Source organism: Plectropomus leopardus, chromosome 23 (assembly GCF_026936395.1).
Source record: "Plectropomus leopardus strain MGB_pleo_1.0 chromosome 23, ASM2693639v1, whole genome shotgun sequence".
NCBI classification, from domain to species: Eukaryota; Metazoa; Chordata; class Actinopteri; order Perciformes; family Serranidae; genus Plectropomus; species Plectropomus leopardus.
Window position 1 is genome coordinate 16,875,095 of NC_142198.1, and position 20,304 is coordinate 16,895,398.

At 39.1% G+C, this 20,304-nt stretch overlaps 2 protein-coding genes across 3 annotated transcripts in view; one reads left to right on the plus strand and one right to left on the minus strand.

The window, feature by feature from the left end:
* The first annotated feature begins 111 nt into the window (after window positions 1–111).
* Window positions 112–4,866, plus strand: pnp5a (purine nucleoside phosphorylase 5a). The gene is made up of 6 exons (XM_042512575.2): window positions 112–330; window positions 1,488–1,657; window positions 2,557–2,660; window positions 2,763–2,938; window positions 3,055–3,245; window positions 4,182–4,866. The coding sequence occupies exons 1-6, from the start codon at window positions 308–310 to the stop codon at window positions 4,394–4,396; spliced, it is 879 nt and encodes a 292-aa protein (XP_042368509.1). The 5' UTR covers window positions 112–307; the 3' UTR covers window positions 4,397–4,866.
* Window positions 4,867–6,205: 1,339 nt separating this feature from the next.
* Window positions 6,206–20,304, minus strand: part of capn1 (calpain 1) — a 31,635-nt gene continuing 17,536 nt past the window's right edge. For both annotated transcript variants that reach the window (XM_088073748.1, XM_042511836.2), the window contains 18 exons: window positions 19,654–19,787; window positions 18,598–18,766; window positions 16,506–16,589; window positions 16,063–16,148; window positions 15,317–15,391; window positions 14,308–14,468; window positions 13,316–13,476; window positions 12,331–12,342; window positions 11,611–11,822; window positions 10,789–10,828; window positions 10,634–10,699; window positions 10,487–10,544; window positions 10,064–10,128; window positions 9,272–9,340; window positions 8,985–9,063; window positions 8,734–8,850; window positions 8,391–8,449; window positions 6,206–8,226 (listed from right to left, as the gene is read on the minus strand). In XM_088073748.1, the coding sequence (XP_087929874.1) occupies window positions 8,200–8,226; window positions 8,391–8,449; window positions 8,734–8,850; window positions 8,985–9,063; window positions 9,272–9,340; window positions 10,064–10,128; window positions 10,487–10,544; window positions 10,634–10,699; window positions 10,789–10,828; window positions 11,611–11,822; window positions 12,331–12,342; window positions 13,316–13,476; window positions 14,308–14,468; window positions 15,317–15,391; window positions 16,063–16,148; window positions 16,506–16,589; window positions 18,598–18,766; window positions 19,654–19,787 (1,674 nt within the window). In that variant the 3' untranslated portion in view covers window positions 6,206–8,199. The remainder of the gene's footprint in view (window positions 8,227–8,390; window positions 8,450–8,733; window positions 8,851–8,984; window positions 9,064–9,271; window positions 9,341–10,063; window positions 10,129–10,486; window positions 10,545–10,633; window positions 10,700–10,788; window positions 10,829–11,610; window positions 11,823–12,330; window positions 12,343–13,315; window positions 13,477–14,307; window positions 14,469–15,316; window positions 15,392–16,062; window positions 16,149–16,505; window positions 16,590–18,597; window positions 18,767–19,653; window positions 19,788–20,304) is intronic.

A 20,304-nucleotide genomic window follows, 5' to 3' on the forward strand; every position in this document is an offset into this window, starting at 1 on the left:
GGCTGCAGCTTTAACATGCGTCACTTTAAGCAGCGGAGGAGCGGGGGGGGGCTCTGCGCCTATAATAAACCCGGCTACTGCGCCTATTCTCCACACACAAGCGAGAAGACTTTAACAGGACTCACAACCAGAAAAACTCAAGAGATTACTTTTCTTTTTAAACTTTTTTTTACCTCAGTTTTACTGCCATATTTTATATTTAAAAGCAGCTGGGCTCTAATTTAACATTTTTTACACTTTGGAACTTGATTATCTGCGATCAAAACTCATTTTTCTGAACTCAAAGCGCTAATAAAAATATTCTGCAATGTTTCCTGAGGCAAACAAAGGGTGAGTAAACTTTTGAACAAGCTGTACTTTTCAGCTTTCCTCTCTTCATGCTGCTGAACACATGGCCCTTCATGGGCAGGTCTGTGGGTAAAAAATATGTTTGGCCCAGAGCCAAAAGAAATGCGCACATGCTCTGCAGCGAGACTTAAAGGAAAACTATTCATTTAATCCTTAAGGAGTCAAATTAAACTGTTTTTCACATTTTAGAGCACATTTTTGCCTATTGGACAATTAGTAATAGTCTTTATTAAAACTGCTCTGTGGCAAATTTATTTAACTTAGTGGTGTTAACCCTTTAAAACCTTAGAAAAGTTGCTTGATTTCTTTCAAAGACATGGGAAGAGAGACATGAGCAAAATGAACAAAAAAGTCCCAAAACTTAGCAGGAAATTAGAGAAAACTGTCAGCAAATTACCTGAAAAAGAGTAAAATAAATAAATAGATAAACAAAATTAAAAAAGGAAATGACCTGAGAAAAGTGTTTAAAAATTACAGTACTTATGTAACATAATTTTAAATATTATTTTTTTATTTATAAAAATAATTTTCTAAATCTACCAATATCTTGAAGTTTGCAGAATATTTCTTATCAAGTTGCTCGCTGCCTTTTCCCACATTTCTGAAGGAAATCTCTGGCTTCACAGATTTAAAATGCTCGTTGAAGACAGCACAAGAAAACGGGTGTCAATCCAGGTGTTAAAGGGTTAATAAAGAAAAGTATTTATGTTAATAGTAAAATCTTGAGGACTAAACTCGTGGATATAATCGATCCATGCTTTGGCTGAAGGGCAGTTTGTCACATGAAAGGAGTTACACTGATGAGTGGGATAAATTTCTCAACCCAGCAGACAAAAAAAAGGTGTGTGCGTGTCAGCATTGAAGAGCATGAGCCGTGATCCTGAAGGAATGTGTGTGTGTGTGTGTGTGAGAGAGAGAGAGAGAGAGAGAGAGAGAGAGAGAGAGAGAGCGAAAAAGTGTCTCTTAAAGTCCTAATTAGTAGCAGTTTTCAGATCAGGCTTGCTGCTCTTATCCTGTAATCTGATTATAATGACCACATCACATGATGTTAAAAGAATCAGGAGGCAAAGAGAGGAGAGTCTGGAGTAAGTTTTTGCAGTCATCCTGACCTCGGACCCTCTTTTTTTTATGTCATACAGCTACACCTACGAGGAATGCAAGGGCACTGCTGATTGGCTGCTGGCCCAGACGGACGTGCGACCCACAGTGGGCATCGTGTGCGGCTCAGGACTCGGAGGGCTGGCCGACATGTTGAAGGACCAGGTTGCCTTCAACTACAAGGACATTCCCAACTTTCCACAGAGCACTGGTGAGATTAACCAGAGTCACGTGACCTGGACTCAAGTCAAAACTTTGATGACTTAAGACAAAATCAAAAAAGACTTGCACATGAACTTGGATTTTAACACCAATGACTTCACTTAGACGTTGAACTTCAAAGTACCTGATAACTTGCGTCAAGCCCCCAGATTATTAAAAACCCTTCGAAACCTGGATCAACTGATCAGCTGTGTTCAAAAGTCATTCACAAGCTATTTGACCCTTTGAAAACTGAGCCAACTGGACTGATTTCTTTTCAAAAACATGGGAAAAGGGCAATGACCAACTTGTCTAGAATGTCTCACAAATTTCAAGAAATGAATAAAAGTTGACTAGAAAATTATCTAAAATTATTTGGGTTTTTTTAAAATTGGGGAAGAATATTAGAAAAATATAAGAAATGAAAACGTGTCCATAGAAAATATATTTATAATTATAAAAAAATTATATATAAAATTATGTTATACAGAAAAAAATATAATAAAATTGCCTTACATTTGTTGAAGAACACATAGTGACTTGTTTAGGACTCAAAGTTTAAGACTCAAAATTTGGCTTGGGACTTGCCTGTCTTGACGTGGGACTTGAGACATTTTTGTGACTCGCAAAACAATGACTTGGTCCCACCTTTGAGTTTAACCCTTTGAAACCTGGAGACTTTCACAAGTATTTGACCCTTTTAACCCTAAGAATTAGTCAGTTAGAATTAGTTTTTTTTGGGTCATTTCTCTTTCATTGCTCATTGACTTCTTCCTGTTTTTGTCAGAAATCGAGCCAATTTGCTAAAGTTTCAAAGCGTTAACTACAAAGTGACTGAGTTGCTGCCTGGTTTCAATTTTGCTGTTGATATGTACTGACTGTTTTCTGTTTTTTTTTTTCTCCCTGCAGTACACGGACACGCAGGTCGGTTGGTGTTCGGCACCTTAAAGGGGAGGCCGTGTGTTTGCATGCAGGGGCGCTTCCACTTGTACGAAGGCTACCCGATCTGGAAGGTGTGTGTGTGTGTTTAATACTGCTGAATACCGCTGAAAGAACAAAGTTCTCTCTGAATGGTTACATAACATCTTAAGTACTGTATTTGTGTGTGTTTGCAGATTACGCTGCCCATACGCATTTTTAAGCTGCTCGGTGTGGAGACCGTGATGCTGACCAACGCGGCCGGAGGCCTCAATCAGGACTTTAAAGTCGGAGACGTCATGATCATCAAAGACCACATCAACATGCCCGGCTTTGCTGGCAACAATCCGCTGTCTGGACCCAACGATGAGAGGTAGGATAGGTTTCCTGCACTAGGGGAATGTTGCAAATACTTTTAAACGAGTTCTCTGAGTATAAATACACCTTTGCCTTCACTAAACTTTCCACTCGTCTTTCTATATTGTACAGGTTTGGTGTTCGCTTCCCCTGCATGTCCGACGCCTACGACCGTGAGCTGCAGCAGATGGCCATGGACGTGGGACAGGAGCTCGGCTACGGAGACTTCCTGAAGGAAGGCGTCTACTGCGTGCTTGGCGGACCTTCGTTCGAGACCATTGCTGAGTGTCGTATGCTGCACAAACTGGGCGCTGACGCTGTTGGTGAGTTTTATGTACCTCATAGTGATTATTAGCCGGAAATGCAGAATATTTAGAGCACGGGCAGCAATGATGAATGAAAAACTATTTTTTGGCACGTTTGAGCCAGGACACCAGCACCTGTTAATATGTGCTCACCTTTTCTGCTCTGATACAGACGTTCAGGAGGTTTTTAGGAGGTTATTTAAAGCGGTAAAAACACAGAATAAAACAGTTTCATTTACAGATCAGCGTTTTCCCTATGGCTGTTTGGCACATTGGAGCCAGGACACTAGCCTAGTACATGCTAATTTGTGCTCACCTTCCTTCTCCAATAACTTCAGACACCAGACGTTCAGGAGATTTTTACCGGAAGACGAATTATCTTCCGAGGTCTCCTCTCCGAAACAGACGAACTTGGCGATTTAAACTGTAAAAACAATGAAAAAAAGCAGTTTCAGTTTTTTAAAAAATCTGCTTTCCTGATGCTACTCGTCGCAGAGTGGCTTCTAACTACAGCGACCAACACAAAAACGCAGTTGGCCAAAGAACCAGTTTTTTTTTGTTCGTTTTGGGTTACTGTAAAAACATGGCAATGCGACATGGCGATCTCCGTAGACGAGTATCCGCTCCTGATGTCGATATAAACGACTCATTCTAAAGTAATAAAAACACAACAGTTCTTATTTTCAGGTGATTATACACTGAAGAAAACACTTACTATAATCCATCTTGGCCAATATTTCCCCATAAATCGTACGCAAACGGGTTTTTTTTTGCCTATATTAATACTTGATTGATACTGATTTCGAGCTACAAAGCTCAATTCAAACTTTGTGACTCAAACCAGCAAAGCTTTTTCTTCTTATGCTGATAAAAACATCACAGCCATATCATATAACTTCACGTTTCATTGTTTTAAAGTAGCAAAAATAAACATGCCCCCTCTTTCCTCGCCAGGCATGAGCACAGCCCACGAGGTGATTGTCGCACGTCACTGTGGCATGCGCGTCTTCGCCCTCTCGTTGATCACCAACCAGGCGGTGATGGACTACGACAGCGAAGAAAAGGCCAACCACGAGGAGGTCCTTCAGACGGGTAAGCAGCGGGCGGAGCAGCTGGAGCGACTGGTTTCCACCATGGTGACCAGGATCGAGCACAACAACTACGTCTAAGAGATGAGTCAGAAGATGTCTTTTAGCATTTTAGTACAAATATGGCAGAGTTTCAGTGGTTTATATTTAATGCTATTCTGCCTAAAAAAAATCCCACTTAGTTTGTTATTTAGGTGAGCAGTTGGGCTGTTTTTAGTCTTAGGTCAAAAGATGACAATTAAGAAGTCTCACTTAGATAAATAATATATATGGTTTTAATGTCACTGCGCCTTATCTGACATCTTACATTCCTCGACCAAACGGCTATTTTTTTTGTATCATTTTAAATGAAACTTTTTTTGTTCTAACTTAAAATATGTGATCATTTTGTATGAATGTCTGCAATTTAACTTAACAATGAGCAAAAATCTGCTGTAAAGATCTTAATATTTTGATGTTGTTGAAATGTGTACATTAGTAGACTTAAGGTATTTTACTGTGCTTGTTTTTTTTAATATGAATATTGTTACTAAAGGTTCTATTTATTACTATTTTACGTTTGTTTGTGTTGTTCTTTGGGGCTTGGACAGGGGATATTTTTAGTCAATTTAACCAATTTACTCATCACAACCATACAAATAATTATTTCTCCCAGACTTATAGGGTGCAGGGTTCCAGCACATTTTCATTTACAAAAGATCAAAACTTTTCCATGACTTTACAAAAACCTCCCCCTTTTTGTTGTTCCCCGAAGTATCCGACACTCTTCAAACATATCATATTCAAACTCTATTAAGACATAATTCCAGCAAGCAAAAAATAAAGAAACGTGATGAAAACAAATGTGCAATTATGTTACATTACATGGACACTATCCATGGAAAACTACTGTAACAATGTCATAATACACACCACAAAATCACAACATTCCCAGAACTTTCCAGGAATTTTCAAGGTTTTTCAAAACCGTGTGAACCCTAAACCTAACCCTAACTCCAGTATTTTTCAATCTGGACCTACCTCCCCATGTTTTTGTGTTTAAGTGACTGATGAAAACAACACTTTTTAAAAAAATTGGTACAGTATTGAGCTCCGGAAACTGGCTGCGATGTAACCACTTGGGGCATTTGCGATGCATATTTAATGTATGTCCTTTTAAAAGTGTTAGTTTTTGCCACGGACAGGCTCAGATTGCGCGATTATGTCTGACAACATTATGGAAATGATCCCTACAGTTAAAGACCTTTTTTCCTTAAAGAGTAAGATCCTTTTTGTTTAACTAGAAACAGCCCCAAAATCACTATTGACACACCACCAGACTCCTTTTAAATAAACATTCATTTCAGCATGTATAGAGCCAACATATTCACACAGTCAACTGTGTGAATTAAGGATTTTTCTTCAACCGAACCAGAATTGGTGATTGTTGGAACCGTAAAAAGACAAACCAGGATGTTTTTTTTGTTGTTTTTTTTTATTTTGTTGTTCTTGAATTTTAATGAATCGTGTTTTAAAGTGATAAAATTACTGTTTATTTAAATGGAGTCTGGTGAGTTTCACAATAGCGCTTTTAGGACTTTTTGTAGCTAAAGAAAAATTATCTTACTCTTCTAAAAAAAAGCGATCCTAGGGATCTCTACATCAGTCTTCAGACACTTATAATAACGATATTAGCCTGTCAGTGACAAAAAAACACTTTCAGTGGTTATAAAGTGACGTTAAATTGCTCATTAACGTTACATTTCAGCCTGTTTCTCCACTGCAGTCTACAGCGCTGTCTCCATTAGTCATTTAGACACAAAAACATCAGAAAATAGAGTCCAGGTTGAGAAATAACACAAGTTTCCCTTTATTATTAGAATATAAGCTGATAAGTAATTCAGAGACTCATGAAATCCCAATGTTTATTTTAAAAGTGAGTATTGAAGTTTTACAGAGACGCTGCACAGTGAACCAATGTATTGCATGATGAACGGGTCCAAAGGGACCCACAATGCAACCAATGTAAACATTAGCTAACGTTACATAAGAATTACGCTGCTAAAACTGAAGACACAAATGCTGGCACTGTCGTATAAATTCAAGGGTTTGTTTGGCTGTGACTTTTTCGATGAAATGTTTCAATTCTTAACATTTACAAAAAAAAAAACAATACATATTTGACAGAACAAACAATATTGGTATTTGAAACATCTTTGCTTGATAAGAAAATGAAAACACTTTATATGTAATCTTCCACACTTAAACACTTTTTTCCCCCCAAATGTGACGTGTTATTTTGGCAACAAACTAAAACACTTGCTCCCCTCGTTGAACAGATATTAGGCAGGCAGACAACATTTTCACATTTCACACTGCATGCACTCGACGTACCCGTCCGTCTTGCGTAATAGTTCACCTTCACCTAAAGTATCGATGTGTTCTTGTTCCCTTTGAAAGGCGAGATTAAACAAGGCTGACGCATCCCTTTTTTTTAAACCATCCAGTTTCAACCACCATAAAAAAACGATTTTTTTCTTTCAGTAAAAAGTGCCATGCATAAAGATAAGTAAAGCTAAACAGATAAAGAAATATAACCCAACACATTCTCTATGATACAACAAACCGCCGCCGTCTCTGCACTGCAGGGCCCCGCAGAGCTTCACGAGTGGACTCTTGATGCTGACTTAAAATTAAAGTTTGGCACAAGACGCAAACACAAAGTGCCCGTGGCTACAAAGGCAGAGCAGAGCTACATACTCCGCACATTCATTTGAATATGTGGCATTAAAGAGTCGGCAGAAGAGCAAGCCGGCGCACTCAGCAGCTCTCCACGTCGACCACGCGTGGCACCGAGACTGTCACAGCGGACAGCAGGCTCCACTTCAAACTTTTTTGGTTCTTTTTGTTTACAAAAATAAGCTCTGAAAAGATTATTTTGCAGGATTGTTTTAACATTAATTAATTCATTATTTTTAAAACCATGTCAAAAAAATGTGGTTATGTGTAAGTATCTCTTAAAATGTAGCGCCAATTTTACGATAAACCCATTTCATTGGTGACTAATTTCTGATAAATACACCATCAAAAAACAAACCACGAATTGTGTTTTGTTTTTTTTTTAATTAAGGGGGCAAACAATTTAGCTAAAATAAACATATTGGTTGAGTTTTGGAGCAACGTCGACACCAAAAACACATTTTAAATGCTAGTTAGCTTCTTGTTAACTTCCCTTTTCTTTTTCCTTCAAGATCTCAGCTTTGCTTTGGACAAATTAGCTTAGCTCGGCTGTCTTTCTCCGTCAATATAGAAATCCCAAACCAGACTTTTTAGGAGAAAGAGAAATGAATTTTATACATGAGTTTTAAAAAATAAACAGCTCCGGTATTCTGCTGAGATATGCTAAGGGTATGCTAAATGCTAAAATCCTAAAACCCGCTAGCTACAACCTTTTTAAACTTGAATAAAAGCTAATATAAGAACTTTTACGAAACTATACGCAGAGATTGCATTTTATTTTTCTAAAACAACCATGCTACATATCCAATATAAAAGGTAGGATTTTTTTGGTCTCCACCCACTGAAATTCAACCAAAATGTTTATGTCTGTTCTCAGAGTCGCTCTGGCTCCGAGAAATGTTTGTGCGGCTAAAATCGTTCGCGCTCACAGTGCTACTGCAGAGTTGGCTGCAAATGCGAGCCTCCCTCTGTTGGCAAAACAGGTGGCAAACAAAAGATTGGCACATTTTTCCAATGTAGGCACTGCAGAGATGAATTTACAGTCTTTTAGCATCAGCAGCGAGAGGAAGATCTGATGGAAGAAAAGGCACTTCTGAAACAACTCATACTGGACCTGGAGCTGCAGGAGGATGCGGTTCAACATTTACCGAGGCGTCCATTCATCTCTAGGCAAACATGGTCAGGGTAATCCACTGTGCGAAACAAAGAGACTATGGATTAGGGAATGCACAAGTAATCAATATCTAATATCTCTTAATATCCAACCCGATATGAGAAAAGTGAATGAAAACGTTTTCAGCATAAAAGTAAATCTGTATATGGCTGCATTTCTGTTGACGTGAATGTTTGGCCATACCTGAGTGAAGTTGAGGGACATAAAACCTTTTTTATTTGTGTCCATGGTCTGAAAGGTTTCTGCAGAAAAAAAAAGACAAACACTTAATATCTCCTCAAAAGTCGTACTACTGTTTCAGCTCCTGTTAGATTTTCACGAAACTTTTTAATATTATTTGTCGTGCATGAATCTCAGCAACCCACTGACCTGTTGTAAATGTTATTCATTTACACTCACAAAAGGTATTTTTAAGGGATAAACTGACTTCCACGCTGCTGTTTTGTTTGTTTTTTTACCAAAACACCTGCCAAGCGTGCGAACTGCTCCTTTAATGACACTAAAGGTGTGCAGTCGTGGGACTCACTGAACATGGTCTCCAGTCGGACCAGACAGGTGACAAAGTTGTCAAAGTCAACGGTCATGTCGGCCTCCGTGTAGCGCAGGATGATCAGCTGGAACAGCTGGTTGGTCAGCTTGAAACCTAAAGGAGAAGAAGACAAATCGGAAAATTTGACCAAAATCGCAACGAAAAGGTTTACAAACCTAGAATCCGACAGTTAAAACGTGTGGTTTCCTTTTTCTTGTAATTGAAATTAAAAAAAAAAATAATAGTACCAGCAGATTCAAGAGCCATCCTCATCTCGTAAGAGCTCATGGTGCCAGATTTGTCCAAGTCGAACTGCCTGAATATGGTCTGGCACGGTGACAAACAGACGGAGGAAAATAACGGAAAGAAAAGGAACAGAAAATAAAGAACCATTAAGACAAGCAAACAAAGTATTGAAAATCCAGTTCACTGGCCAGACATCAAAATAAACATCAGGCTGACGCAAGCACCATGAAGAACAATCAATATATTTTATCCTGACTTCACCGTCTGACCCGACAGTGTTCAATCTCACCAGGTATCGTTTAATCTTTTCCCAGAGGACATGGAACTCAGTCAGGCCAAGTTTCCCACTGCCGTCCGTCTGAGCCAACAAGTTAAAGAACAACATCGACTTCTGCCTGATCAACATGTACGACAACAGAATTAACATGGTGTTTTTTTGGTTTTTTTTTCATTTACCAGCAAATTACATATAGCAGCAAAGAGCAAGTCCACTGATTTTACACATCGAAGTCTGTCTTTAGGTCTTTAGGAGCACTTCTGCATGCACGAAAAAGGTTGTTTTGCAAAATCTGATACGTTATATCACTCGAGTTTGCGTTGTTTGGAGCAGAAGCGCTGCTACTTAACATAACACACCTGAAATCTTTGACCTTTAAAAGTGAGTTGCATTGTGACTTTACGCTCAAGGACCTCTCACTGTTGCAAGTGATTCATAACTGTTAAAACCTTTTATTTTATTTATTTATTTATTTTTATACCGTCATCGACTACTTTTCACTTCTCTTAATTGGGCGTCGGGGGATGCCATTTTTCCGTAAATCTGCTCAGTTAAGACCCATAAGCCTTCCAATTTCGGCTTTACCCATGGCATAAAAAGTGATATATACTGAAAAGTTTGGTGTCATTTTGACTTGAAAAGTAAGAGAAAAGAAAAACTCATCTCTGTCTCTGAGGCTCTGTCAAAAATACACATGGTGTGTATTTTTATTAGCTTTTGAAGTACTGTGCTAAATCAGTGAAGTACTTTTTTAAGGATTGCAAAGAGCCCAAAACGTTTGTTCACCGCTCATTAAAAGGATACATCCATGAGGCTGATCATACTGCGACAAGCTTCTTTGGTGAAGCCATCCGTCTTCAGGTCTTTATCTGTTAGCGTGAGAGAGTAACACAAAATTGAGACGAACACATTTAAACACTCCGAGGAGAAAAAAGAGAGCAAAAAGGAGAGACAAAGAAACCAAAGCAACCGCAAAGGTGAAATGCAAATCTAACTGCGCTGTTCAACAAATAGCGTCTATTAATGTGCTATTTGCACATTTTTAAATGAGGTGTTTTCCATACATTTGGTGCAAAATTGGCCTCTTTCTATGTGAATAAACATTATTAAAAAACAGTCCAATTAACAAAGATCAGCTCAGTTATAGTGACAGTATTAGATTAAATATTTGTTCTGTAACTTTATTAGCGATCTTGTGATTCCAGAGTGACGGCAGCTGTTACTAACGTTTGCTGATGATCCTGTTTAATATGGTTTGCAGCTCTGCGTTGCTGATCTCCATGTCCTGTTGACACAAACAAGAGGAGGTCAAATCATTTTGAACGCCATGAACGATTTCTCCAAGCCGCTAAACTCCCCGCTGAGCGTGCTCACCGGCCCCGCCAGCTGCCTGAAGAGATTCTTGAAGGCGGCGTCGATCTGACTCTCGTCGAGCGGAGTCTGAAACACAAACCAAAACATTTCAGCGCATATTTGGTTTGTTTCTACACGTCATTAGGTGTTGTAGTTGAGTCGGTGCATCCTCTCACCTCTGTTGGGAGCTTTGCTTCAACGTCATCATCGAGCTCCCTGACACAGAAAAAAAATAATAAAGTTATCTGGTTGCTTACTTTAAAATGTATAATTTCTTTCATCGTCGGGTTTATTAGGTTCAGATTTATCCTAATACATTAAAAAATAAAATGTTCTTTTTTTTTCTATTCTGTCTCAACAGTTCTGAATGTAATTTATTTTCACAGACAAAATGTCAAACTTTTTCATGACTTTTTAAGGACACATCGGAGGTAAAGGCAGGGAGAAAACAGTGAAACAAAATAAATAAATTATATTGTTACACACTGACATTTCTTGGACAGCTACAGAAAATACATTTGCAGTTATGTCACATTACAATAAAGTTTACCCACAGAAAATTACCGCAACAATTTCATTGCACACAAAAAAATTCCATGACCTTTCAAAACCTTTCAATAATTTTTACTAATTCCGTGACTTTTCCAGGTGGTATTTACCAAGAATATCGAAAATTATGAAAATAATGTTGTAGATATTAAGAATATGGAGAGAAAAAAAAGAAAAACTGCCTTTTTTCACTCATTTTTACCCCAAACATCATATCATGTCTAAACTGTCTTCTAGAACACAGTGAATGCTCGTGTTTTCCTCGGGTGATGTTGTACTATGTGTTGATGTTTTAGAGTATTTATTGATGTATTCAGGGCCTTTTGTGTGTTTTTGCATTAAATGTCCACTTAAGTATCGGCCACGCTTCTCGGGTTTTGCCGATGTATATTGTCGTGTGGTTTAGCTGTTTTTATTTGCAACGTGATCAAAAATAAACAGCCACTCACTCTGAGTCGGCTGGCTTCTCGGAGAAAACTCTGAGGACAAAGTCGGCTTCTTTGTTCGGCTCGAAGGTGGAGGGCACGATGATGTATTCCCCGGCCGGCAGCCGCAACCGCGAGCTGACCTCCCTCAGGTTGATGAAGAGCTCTGAGCGAGCGCTGGAGGCGTGGGTGAGGAAGAAGTCTCGCTTCAGGTGGACTCCCGAGCTGCCCACAAACTGAGAGGGGAGCGAGTCAACCAGCTCAATAAATCCTTTTAGAGGTTCGACACTCTTTTGTTAAAAGCAGCTCTTACATCTCAGAAACTCTTCTTCTTCTCATTTTTTCCAATACTTGCCATCTTCCGCTACATTGTAAACCATCAAAAACCTCTCAGGTTGTCTGGGACAGGTCTGCTTCGAGTCATAACTGAACATAGAGCACTTAATTTTTTATGCGCCATATATCTGGAACAAACTCAGTTCTTTTAAATCAAGACTGAAAATCAAATAAAATATTCATTTCTTACCCTGCACTGTCACTTTTATTCATGTACTTTATACCTGTCTTGTTCTATTTTAGCTTGCTTGCATTTTCTTCTTTCTTGTCTTCTTAATCACTTTTTAAAGTATCATTTAAATGTCCTTTAAAAGTGTTTCTTTGGCACAAATCACTCTGAATGGCCCTGCTGCAATGTAAGTTGTTCGTGAATCACATGGAAGAGGTGGAAAAAAGTAAAAGACGTACCTCACGTGGAACCTGTAAAGGACGCAGAGAGAGAGAAAATAGTTATGGTGTTGAAAAACAGCCAGAAAGTTTTGTACAAAATGCAGTTTTGTAGAAAATTATGAAGTCAAAATGAAGCTGACTTTTGACATTCTGGATATAAAATGTCATAACTTCATCATTTTATTCTATTAGACATTTGGTTGTGTTTAGCGCATAAATTCTGGAGTTATGACCAAATACAAGTATGGTGGGGTGACAGTGACCTTTGACCGCCAAATTTTAATTAGTTTGTTGATGCATCATCATCAAGTCTTAGTAGTTGTTGCCAAATTTTAACTAACTACCTCAGGGTGTTATTGAGATATTGGGCTCATGAGAATGAGAAAGACAAGGTCGCAGTGACCTCGACCTTTGACCACCAAAATGTAATGAGTTCATCATTGAGATAAATTTGAGGTTTGTGCTAAATTTCAATGAAATTACTGCAAGGTGTTCTTGAGATATAGCGTTCACAGGAATGAAACAGACTCGAGGTCTAAGTGACCTTGACTTTTGAGCACCAAAATCTAAGCAATTCATCATTTACAGCAAGTGTACGTTTGTGCCAAAATCTGAAGAAATTCCCTCCAGGCATTTATGAGATATCGTTTTCACTATGATGAGACGGACAAGGTTTCAGTAATCTTTGACCAGCAAAATCTAATCCATTCATCATTGAGTCCAAGTGGACGTTTGTGCCAAATTTTAAGGAAATCAACTCAAGGTCTTCTTGAGTTATTGTATTCAAGAGAATGAGAGAGGGCGATGTCACAGTGACCTTGACTCTCCAACCACCAAATTTTAATCACTTTATTATTGAGCACAAGTGGACGTTTGTGTGTAAATATGAAGTTTGGAGGATAGGAGAGATTTGAAGGATGTCATCCTGCATTATCAGCCATGTACGGAGATCAAATTTCAGGCTACAGCTTTTACAAACAGCGTTTATTAGACTGCAGCTAACCTCATAGACGGCAAACCCAATGGTCTCCATGTCTTTGCCCTCCCGCCGTTTCTTCCTGCGGTCCTTCTGCATGAGGCCGACCAGAAAGCTGCAGTCCGATTGGCCGGGGCTGTCTGGGTGCTGCAGCACAAGTTTGAACTGAGGGTTGAGCCAAAAGGTTGCTGGAAAGAAGAGTTAAAAAGGTCACTTTTGTGCATCTGTTTTTTAGGTCACAGTGGATGGAGAAAACCCTCCAATTCCATGCATGGCTTCAGTCATGATGGGGCATTCCCAAAATGTATTTTAAAGCAGGCCATTGTTTCAGTATGAAGTGTTTAAATGGGAGTCACTGGTTCACATTCCTTTAGTAACTTCATCCAAATCCTCCCTCTCCCTCAAAATCCCTCCCTTTATCCCCTAAAAGTTACATACTCTGTCTCTGGAAACGAATATAGCCCCATCATGTAATCCTAAAACAGTTTGTGGTAGTAGAAACTCTGAATTAATCTCCAAAATGAGCAAAGAAAATGTATTATGCAACTGGCAAAAAAAACCCAATAAATGGCAAAAAAAAAAATTGATGGTGAAAAAAATAATCATAAAAAACTTTGCGGACATGGAGGAAAAAGAAAATTGATGTTAGATTTCCCCCTCCCCCCACATTTTCTCGTAAAAAAAATGCCACCATTAAATTGTTTTTCATCATCAATATCTTTTTTTCTACAATCTAACTTTTTCCACCATCTTTTTTTTTTTACCATTTAATTTTTTTTCGCCATTTAATTTTTTTCCACCACTATTTTTTTTCACCATTGATATTTTTCCCACCATCAAATGTTTTTTTTACCATCAAATTCTTTATTTCACCATCTATTTTTTTCTCCCTGATGTCCCTTTAGGGGCTACATAATAATGAAACTAGACTATATTTTGGAAAAGATCCTCCTCCCTCTCTTTCTCCCCTACATCCAACAGTTTTCTCTCCCTCTTCCCTCCCTCTCGTCGCTTCATACCTGGGTAGTTTCTGCAGCCTCCAGCGGTGCTGCCCCTCCTCCACTCGCCCTGATAGAGCGAGGAGCTCCATTTCTTCATCTGGCTGTTCTGCAGGGCGTCAGCCGTCAGGTTGCAGAGCTCCAGACGAGAGAACTCACGCAGAAAGTCGCTGAATGACATCCTAAAACAAGGAAAAAGAAACACTGTAAGAACAGAGTTATTTTTCCCAGCGTGAAGTCCAAGACTTGAACCTTGTTTCAGTGCAGAAGAAAAACGACGCTGACACATAAACACACATAAACACACATAAACTTTTATATGCAAAATATCACAGACAGAACAAAGGGAAACAGTTTTAGTGTAAGTAGTTCGTTGTCTTCTGGGTAAACAATCATATTCACAGCTCTGTTGGCTCAGAATTAAAGGTATAATTTAGTTATATAATGTGTGTTTGATAATTTGATAGATTGGAATGAGATCCTGAGATAAAATGATAGTACAAAACATCCAAATTTATTTTTAAAATCAGCAAAACGCTCAAAAAAAGTTTGCATATTTTGTCAACTTAAATACATTCCCGGCCTGTCAAACAGCTCCACAACCTCCGATGTCAAAAGTCAAGTTTGCCTTACGTTTAATATTGTGCACCTGGAACACTTGGAAGTCAGGAGTCGTAAATTTCAACTGGGAAATTCCAACTTAACATGAAACGGCTTTATTTTGTGTTTTTACTGGTTTAAATCATCTGGTTCGTTTGTTTTGGAGACAAAGAAACCTCTGAGGTTAATTCGGCTCCTTGTGAAAACCTCCTGAACAATCAACACTGAAGGAATCTAACCGTAAGAAGTTTACAATCTGCCATTCTCACCACTTGATGCCACTAAATCCCCTTAAATCTGACACACTGTTCCTTTAAGATAAACATAACACAGAGCACAGACTATATCTTTGGGGGTCAGGTTGCATTTCTGGCAAAAATACCTGCTTTTGTAAGTCATGATGACAGTCCACGTGCACATAAAGACTCACCAGAATTCACCGTCCTCGCTGCGGTTTTGTAGCCGACCTCTGACGGAGCGATCCACATTGTCCCACTCTCTGGAGCTGAAGATTTCACAAAGAAAAGAGATGACTGTGCAAAAAATATAACCCACTGGCATTTTTTCGCATTTTTACTGTAAGTCAGCAACAGTTTCAATTTACTTGACACAGACTGACAGAAATCTCCAGAGTTATTCAAATTGTATATTGAAGTTTTCAATCAGATGGTTTTTTTTTTGCACTGGCATTCAACAGGGTGATTTTCACGCCCATTTAAGTGTGTGAAGCGTTCAAAATGCTCAACTGGACTGTGGCATTATGTCAGCTGTGGGGAAAAATGTTTGGTATTTTTTCTTTCGTAACTATGCTGAGATGATATTATGTAATCCCGCCCTTTTCTCCACTCTGCATGACTCTTCCTCCCACCGCTGAAGACAGCTGAGCAGCCCCGATAACCTCCTCCTCACTGCTCTTGTGGTGCTGCTTTGGTAACTAAATTTAAGAGTAATTAAAACGTCAACCTGTGTACAAGATTCAGTATAAAGATATCAGTTTAAAATGATTATTTGATGCCACAAAAAAAGTTTTAATAAGAGCAAACTTCCTGAAACAGCATTTTAATCCTGCATGGCACCAGTTTGTCTCAATCTCCTATAAGAAAATGGGAAATTTGGAATTTTAACTGCCATTGAGCGCCATACTTTAATTATGGTGAGTGCAAAGTCCAATCTTACTTGTCGCTCCAGGCTCCGGTCCACTCCACTTCCCCCCAGGGGTTCCTAATACGAACCAGCTTGGTCAGATTTCCTCTGTAAACCACCTGAAGGCGAAGAAACACTCACATTTAGTCACTGTTTAAGTCACGTGGTGTTTGTGTGTTGCACAAATGCCCTGCTGACAGTGATGTATGCCGGGCGCGCAGTTATTATTTTACTTTTGACTTTATCCTGCTTAATTGTATTATTTTAATATGCAGTATTTATTTTATTTTCATTTCATTTCATTTCGCATGTGCAGTCCCTCAAAAGGTCAGAGCAAATATAAAACTTTTATAAAGTCTGTTTTTAAAGGTGCTATATAAAAAAAAATGTATGTGCATTAGAAGCCAATTCTTTGAAATCGGTATTATGTAGTTTTTTCACAAAAAAATGTGCCAGCCAGGAAATCTGCCGCTCACCTCGTCCACACCAGTCACAGAGTAGGCGTGTCCCTTCACCAGCTTCTTAAACGTGACGGCCTCCATGTCCCTCGTGTTGGTGATCTGAGGACGAAAGCAGAGGTCACTGACGTCTAAAATGTTACCGTATTAAAAACTTGCAAACTGATATTTTTATATATTTTTATATATATTTTATACATTTGTTAAATGCAGCCCCCTATTACCTGAAATATAGTGTTCGCCTTTTTTTTGGATTCTCCGTTCACCGCGGAGGCATGCAAGAAAAACAGCTTTCTTCACAAATTCACCTTTTTTTTTTTTTGCTGTTAACCCTTTGAAACCTGAGCAAATTTGCTTGATTTCTCTCAAAAACATGGGAACAAATCAAAGAGCAACAAAAGAAGAAATTACCAATAAAATCTGCAATGAATCAGAGAACAAGAAAATTACATTGAAATTAGTAAAAAAAAAAAAAAAAGAAAAAAGAAAGAAAGGGAAAAAAAGTAAAAACCAAAAACAATGAAATGACCTGGAAAAAGTGCTCTAAAATTGTATTAATTCTTTAACGTAATTTCAAATATGTAGCTCCGATAATTAGAACTATAGTTTTTTCCTAGACATTTTGCCCTAACTTATAAAAATAATTTTCTGCATCGACTAATGTCATGAAATTTGTGGAAAATTTCTTACCAAGTGTCTCATTGCCTTTTTCCCCATGTTTTTTTAAAGAGCTCACACAAATATGTTCAGATTTCAATGGTTAAAACACTTGTAAAAGGTGTATAAAAGCAGCACAAGAAAAGCAAAATCGCTCTGGATCCCAAAATCTTATCATTTCACTGTTTCCTCATCTATGGTGCAAAAAGCTCCTAGACTTAGTATTTTGTATTCGTCTTATTTAATGTTTTCTCTAACAGAGGAGCTACATTTGCAGCTTTTCTGACCCAAAATGGTCAGCACTTGAACATGACCTTCACCGACAGGACAGACAGCAGAGTTCAGTCCCCTCAGTCTGCAAACAGCCGGCGTCCCTGATCATCACACCGGATTCATGCCAGCTCCGACCGCACACTCCTCAATCTTCACTGCCCTCTCCTGGTCCCGGATCAAATTTTCTGCCATTACAGCTCCCTCTCACCCAAACTGCTGTATTTACAGTCTCCTCATATCAACCCCGCTTACTGAGGCTGAGGAGAGCTCTACAGGGGGAAAGAAATCCTCCTAGATACAGAAACTCTCTGTTCTAACAAACAGATAAAAGTACAGTCAATAAATGCTAAAATATTACAGTGTACTCTATGCTGTGTTAGTGTAATTTGATCCCGACCAACCTGCCCCTCCCCCAAAAAAATCCTACCATCTTTTGGAATCCAAGTTCAGCATGTCTGGCTCTTTTAACCTTTGACCTCCCCTTAAAAGGGGTCAAACTGAAATATGTGGCAGACAGTGAGCCAAATTCTGCAAGCACCTGTTTAATGAGTGGAAAGCGTTTAAGAACCGCAACCTATGTTTTTATATCAATTTTTCCTTTCGTTTTTTAAAACACAAACTAAAGCGTCGATTACAAGTTAACAGGAACAGAAGAATAAATAAATATTTTTTTTATCACTTTACATTTGTAATTTATTGGGTTGGCTGATGAGCTAATAAACCAGGCCACATATAGCATTACTACAGTGTCAACACAATGTTTGCATTGTAGGTTTCTGCAAACTATAAACACATCAACATTTTTTGCACAGTGTTGTAACTTTAGGTTTCGACAATGCTCTGGTTAGGTTTAGGCCCAAAAACACTTGGTTATGACGTTTTGGCTTAAAATTCCTGCTTTTGGGGGGTATTTGGTAAGCAGAAATGTCTCTTTCATGGCTCTATCTCAGCTGGAAAAAAAGCCAAATGACACCCATGTTTCAGGGCTTAAAGCCACTGGATATTTGGGGTAAATACCCAAAGTAGCTTAAAAATACTCTCATGTCTGTACAGTAAATATAAAGCTGACACCAGTAGCTTATTTTAGCATACAGACTCGAGACGCTCAGCTCTGTCCAAAATCGGTCTACCAGCACCTCTAACACTAAAGCAAAGGATGAGTAAATGTTTTAGTACTGACGTCTATGGAGCAGCCCAGCAGCGACCCTCGCTCTATGGCCCTGCTGATGATGCTGAAGAGGTCGGAGGGGGCTTTCCTCAGCTCGTACATCTCCGTCACGCCGCCTGTAAAGTCCTCAAAGCCCTCGGACGTGCTGCCGCCTGACAGAGCCTCATAGCAGCCGTTCAACCTGTCACACAAGAGGAGATTCAGGGGGATTTAAAATAATTCAAACACTACATAAAGAATGATCAGGTGTAAGAGCAGGCCTTATATGGATGGCTGCTGTCAACACGACCATATATGAGTGTGTGCCGGTTTGAACAGAGCAGGAATAACAATGCACAAATCCCACTATGAAGTCCCACACTTTCCCGTTTCTTCTCCGCTCCCCAACTGGGAGGCCCACTTAACTTGGCATGCACGCACTTCCACAAACAATGCTCTGCTTCACTTTAACAGCTTAGAGACTTTACAACTCAGAGCGCAGCTGTCCACTGGAGCAGCTGCAGCCTCGAGTTGCTCAATAGCTCCGTAAGGGCTTCAAGTATTTGTCAACTGTCTTCCCCCAAAAAACAGATTTTTTACATCCAGAAACTCTGGTTACAGGCGCCTTTGTGCAAAAAAAACGCCACCAGCAACAGTCCTCAGTAACATCTGATCACTGGACTGAGAGTTGAGACCGGACTGGAGCAGAATCATATTTAAGTCATGTTTATGTAATCCAAATTATCAATAATGCAAAATTATTCAGCAGCATATTGTAATTTAATTGTTATTTACGACATCTATTGCACGTCTGTCCATCCTGGAGGAGGGATCCCTCCTCAGCCGCTCTTCCTGAGGTTCTTCGATTTTTTTACCCCCGTTACAGGTTTTTTTGGTGGAGTTTTTCCTTAGGACAGAGGGATGTCGTATGCTGTAGAGCCCTCTGTGGCAAACTGTGTTTTGTGATAATGGGCTTTATAAATAAAATTGAACTGAAACTGAATATCATGCATTCCATGATGTGACATTAAAACATCGTTAGCCTCGACGAAGAGTTCATTAAGAGCTCATTATGTCCATCAGTCTTACTTAGCGTAGGCTTTTTCTAGCAGAGCGCTCCAGAACTCGGTTCCTTCTGCTGAGTGGACAAACAGCAGCTTCCCGTCCTTCACTGGCAGACGGTCATCAATGACCACCTCCACCCACTCGCCAAACTGCCAGAACTGCAAGAGAGATGAAAGAAAACACCAAAATTACACCTCATGGACCTAACAGGCAACGTTTATCAAGATATGCAAACTATAAAGAAGATATGTGAAGGAGGTTAAAGGGACAGTTCACCCCCAGATCAAAACTTCATATTTTTCCTCTCACCTGTAGTGCTATTACTATTACCCACTACAGATGCATGATCATATTGGCAGACAGTGGCTTTAAAATTAAATATCAGCATCGGCCCGAGATGAACGTCTCTGCTGATATGACAGGTGGTAAGAGGACGCCTTAATTATGCGACTTCAACTGGTTGAAATAGTTCAAATTTGCCCTTATATTGGGCTTTTGTAAGGATTTTCTCATTGAGAGCATCATCTAAGAGTGCTAAAACTCTGATTTTTTTTACAGTTTTAACACGTAACCTCGGTTAAAGTAGTTTTGTGTGCATGTGTTTTCGATTTGAAAAGAATTGCATTTTATGTCAGCATCTTCCACCAGTGGGTCACAATGATAAGAAGGGACATA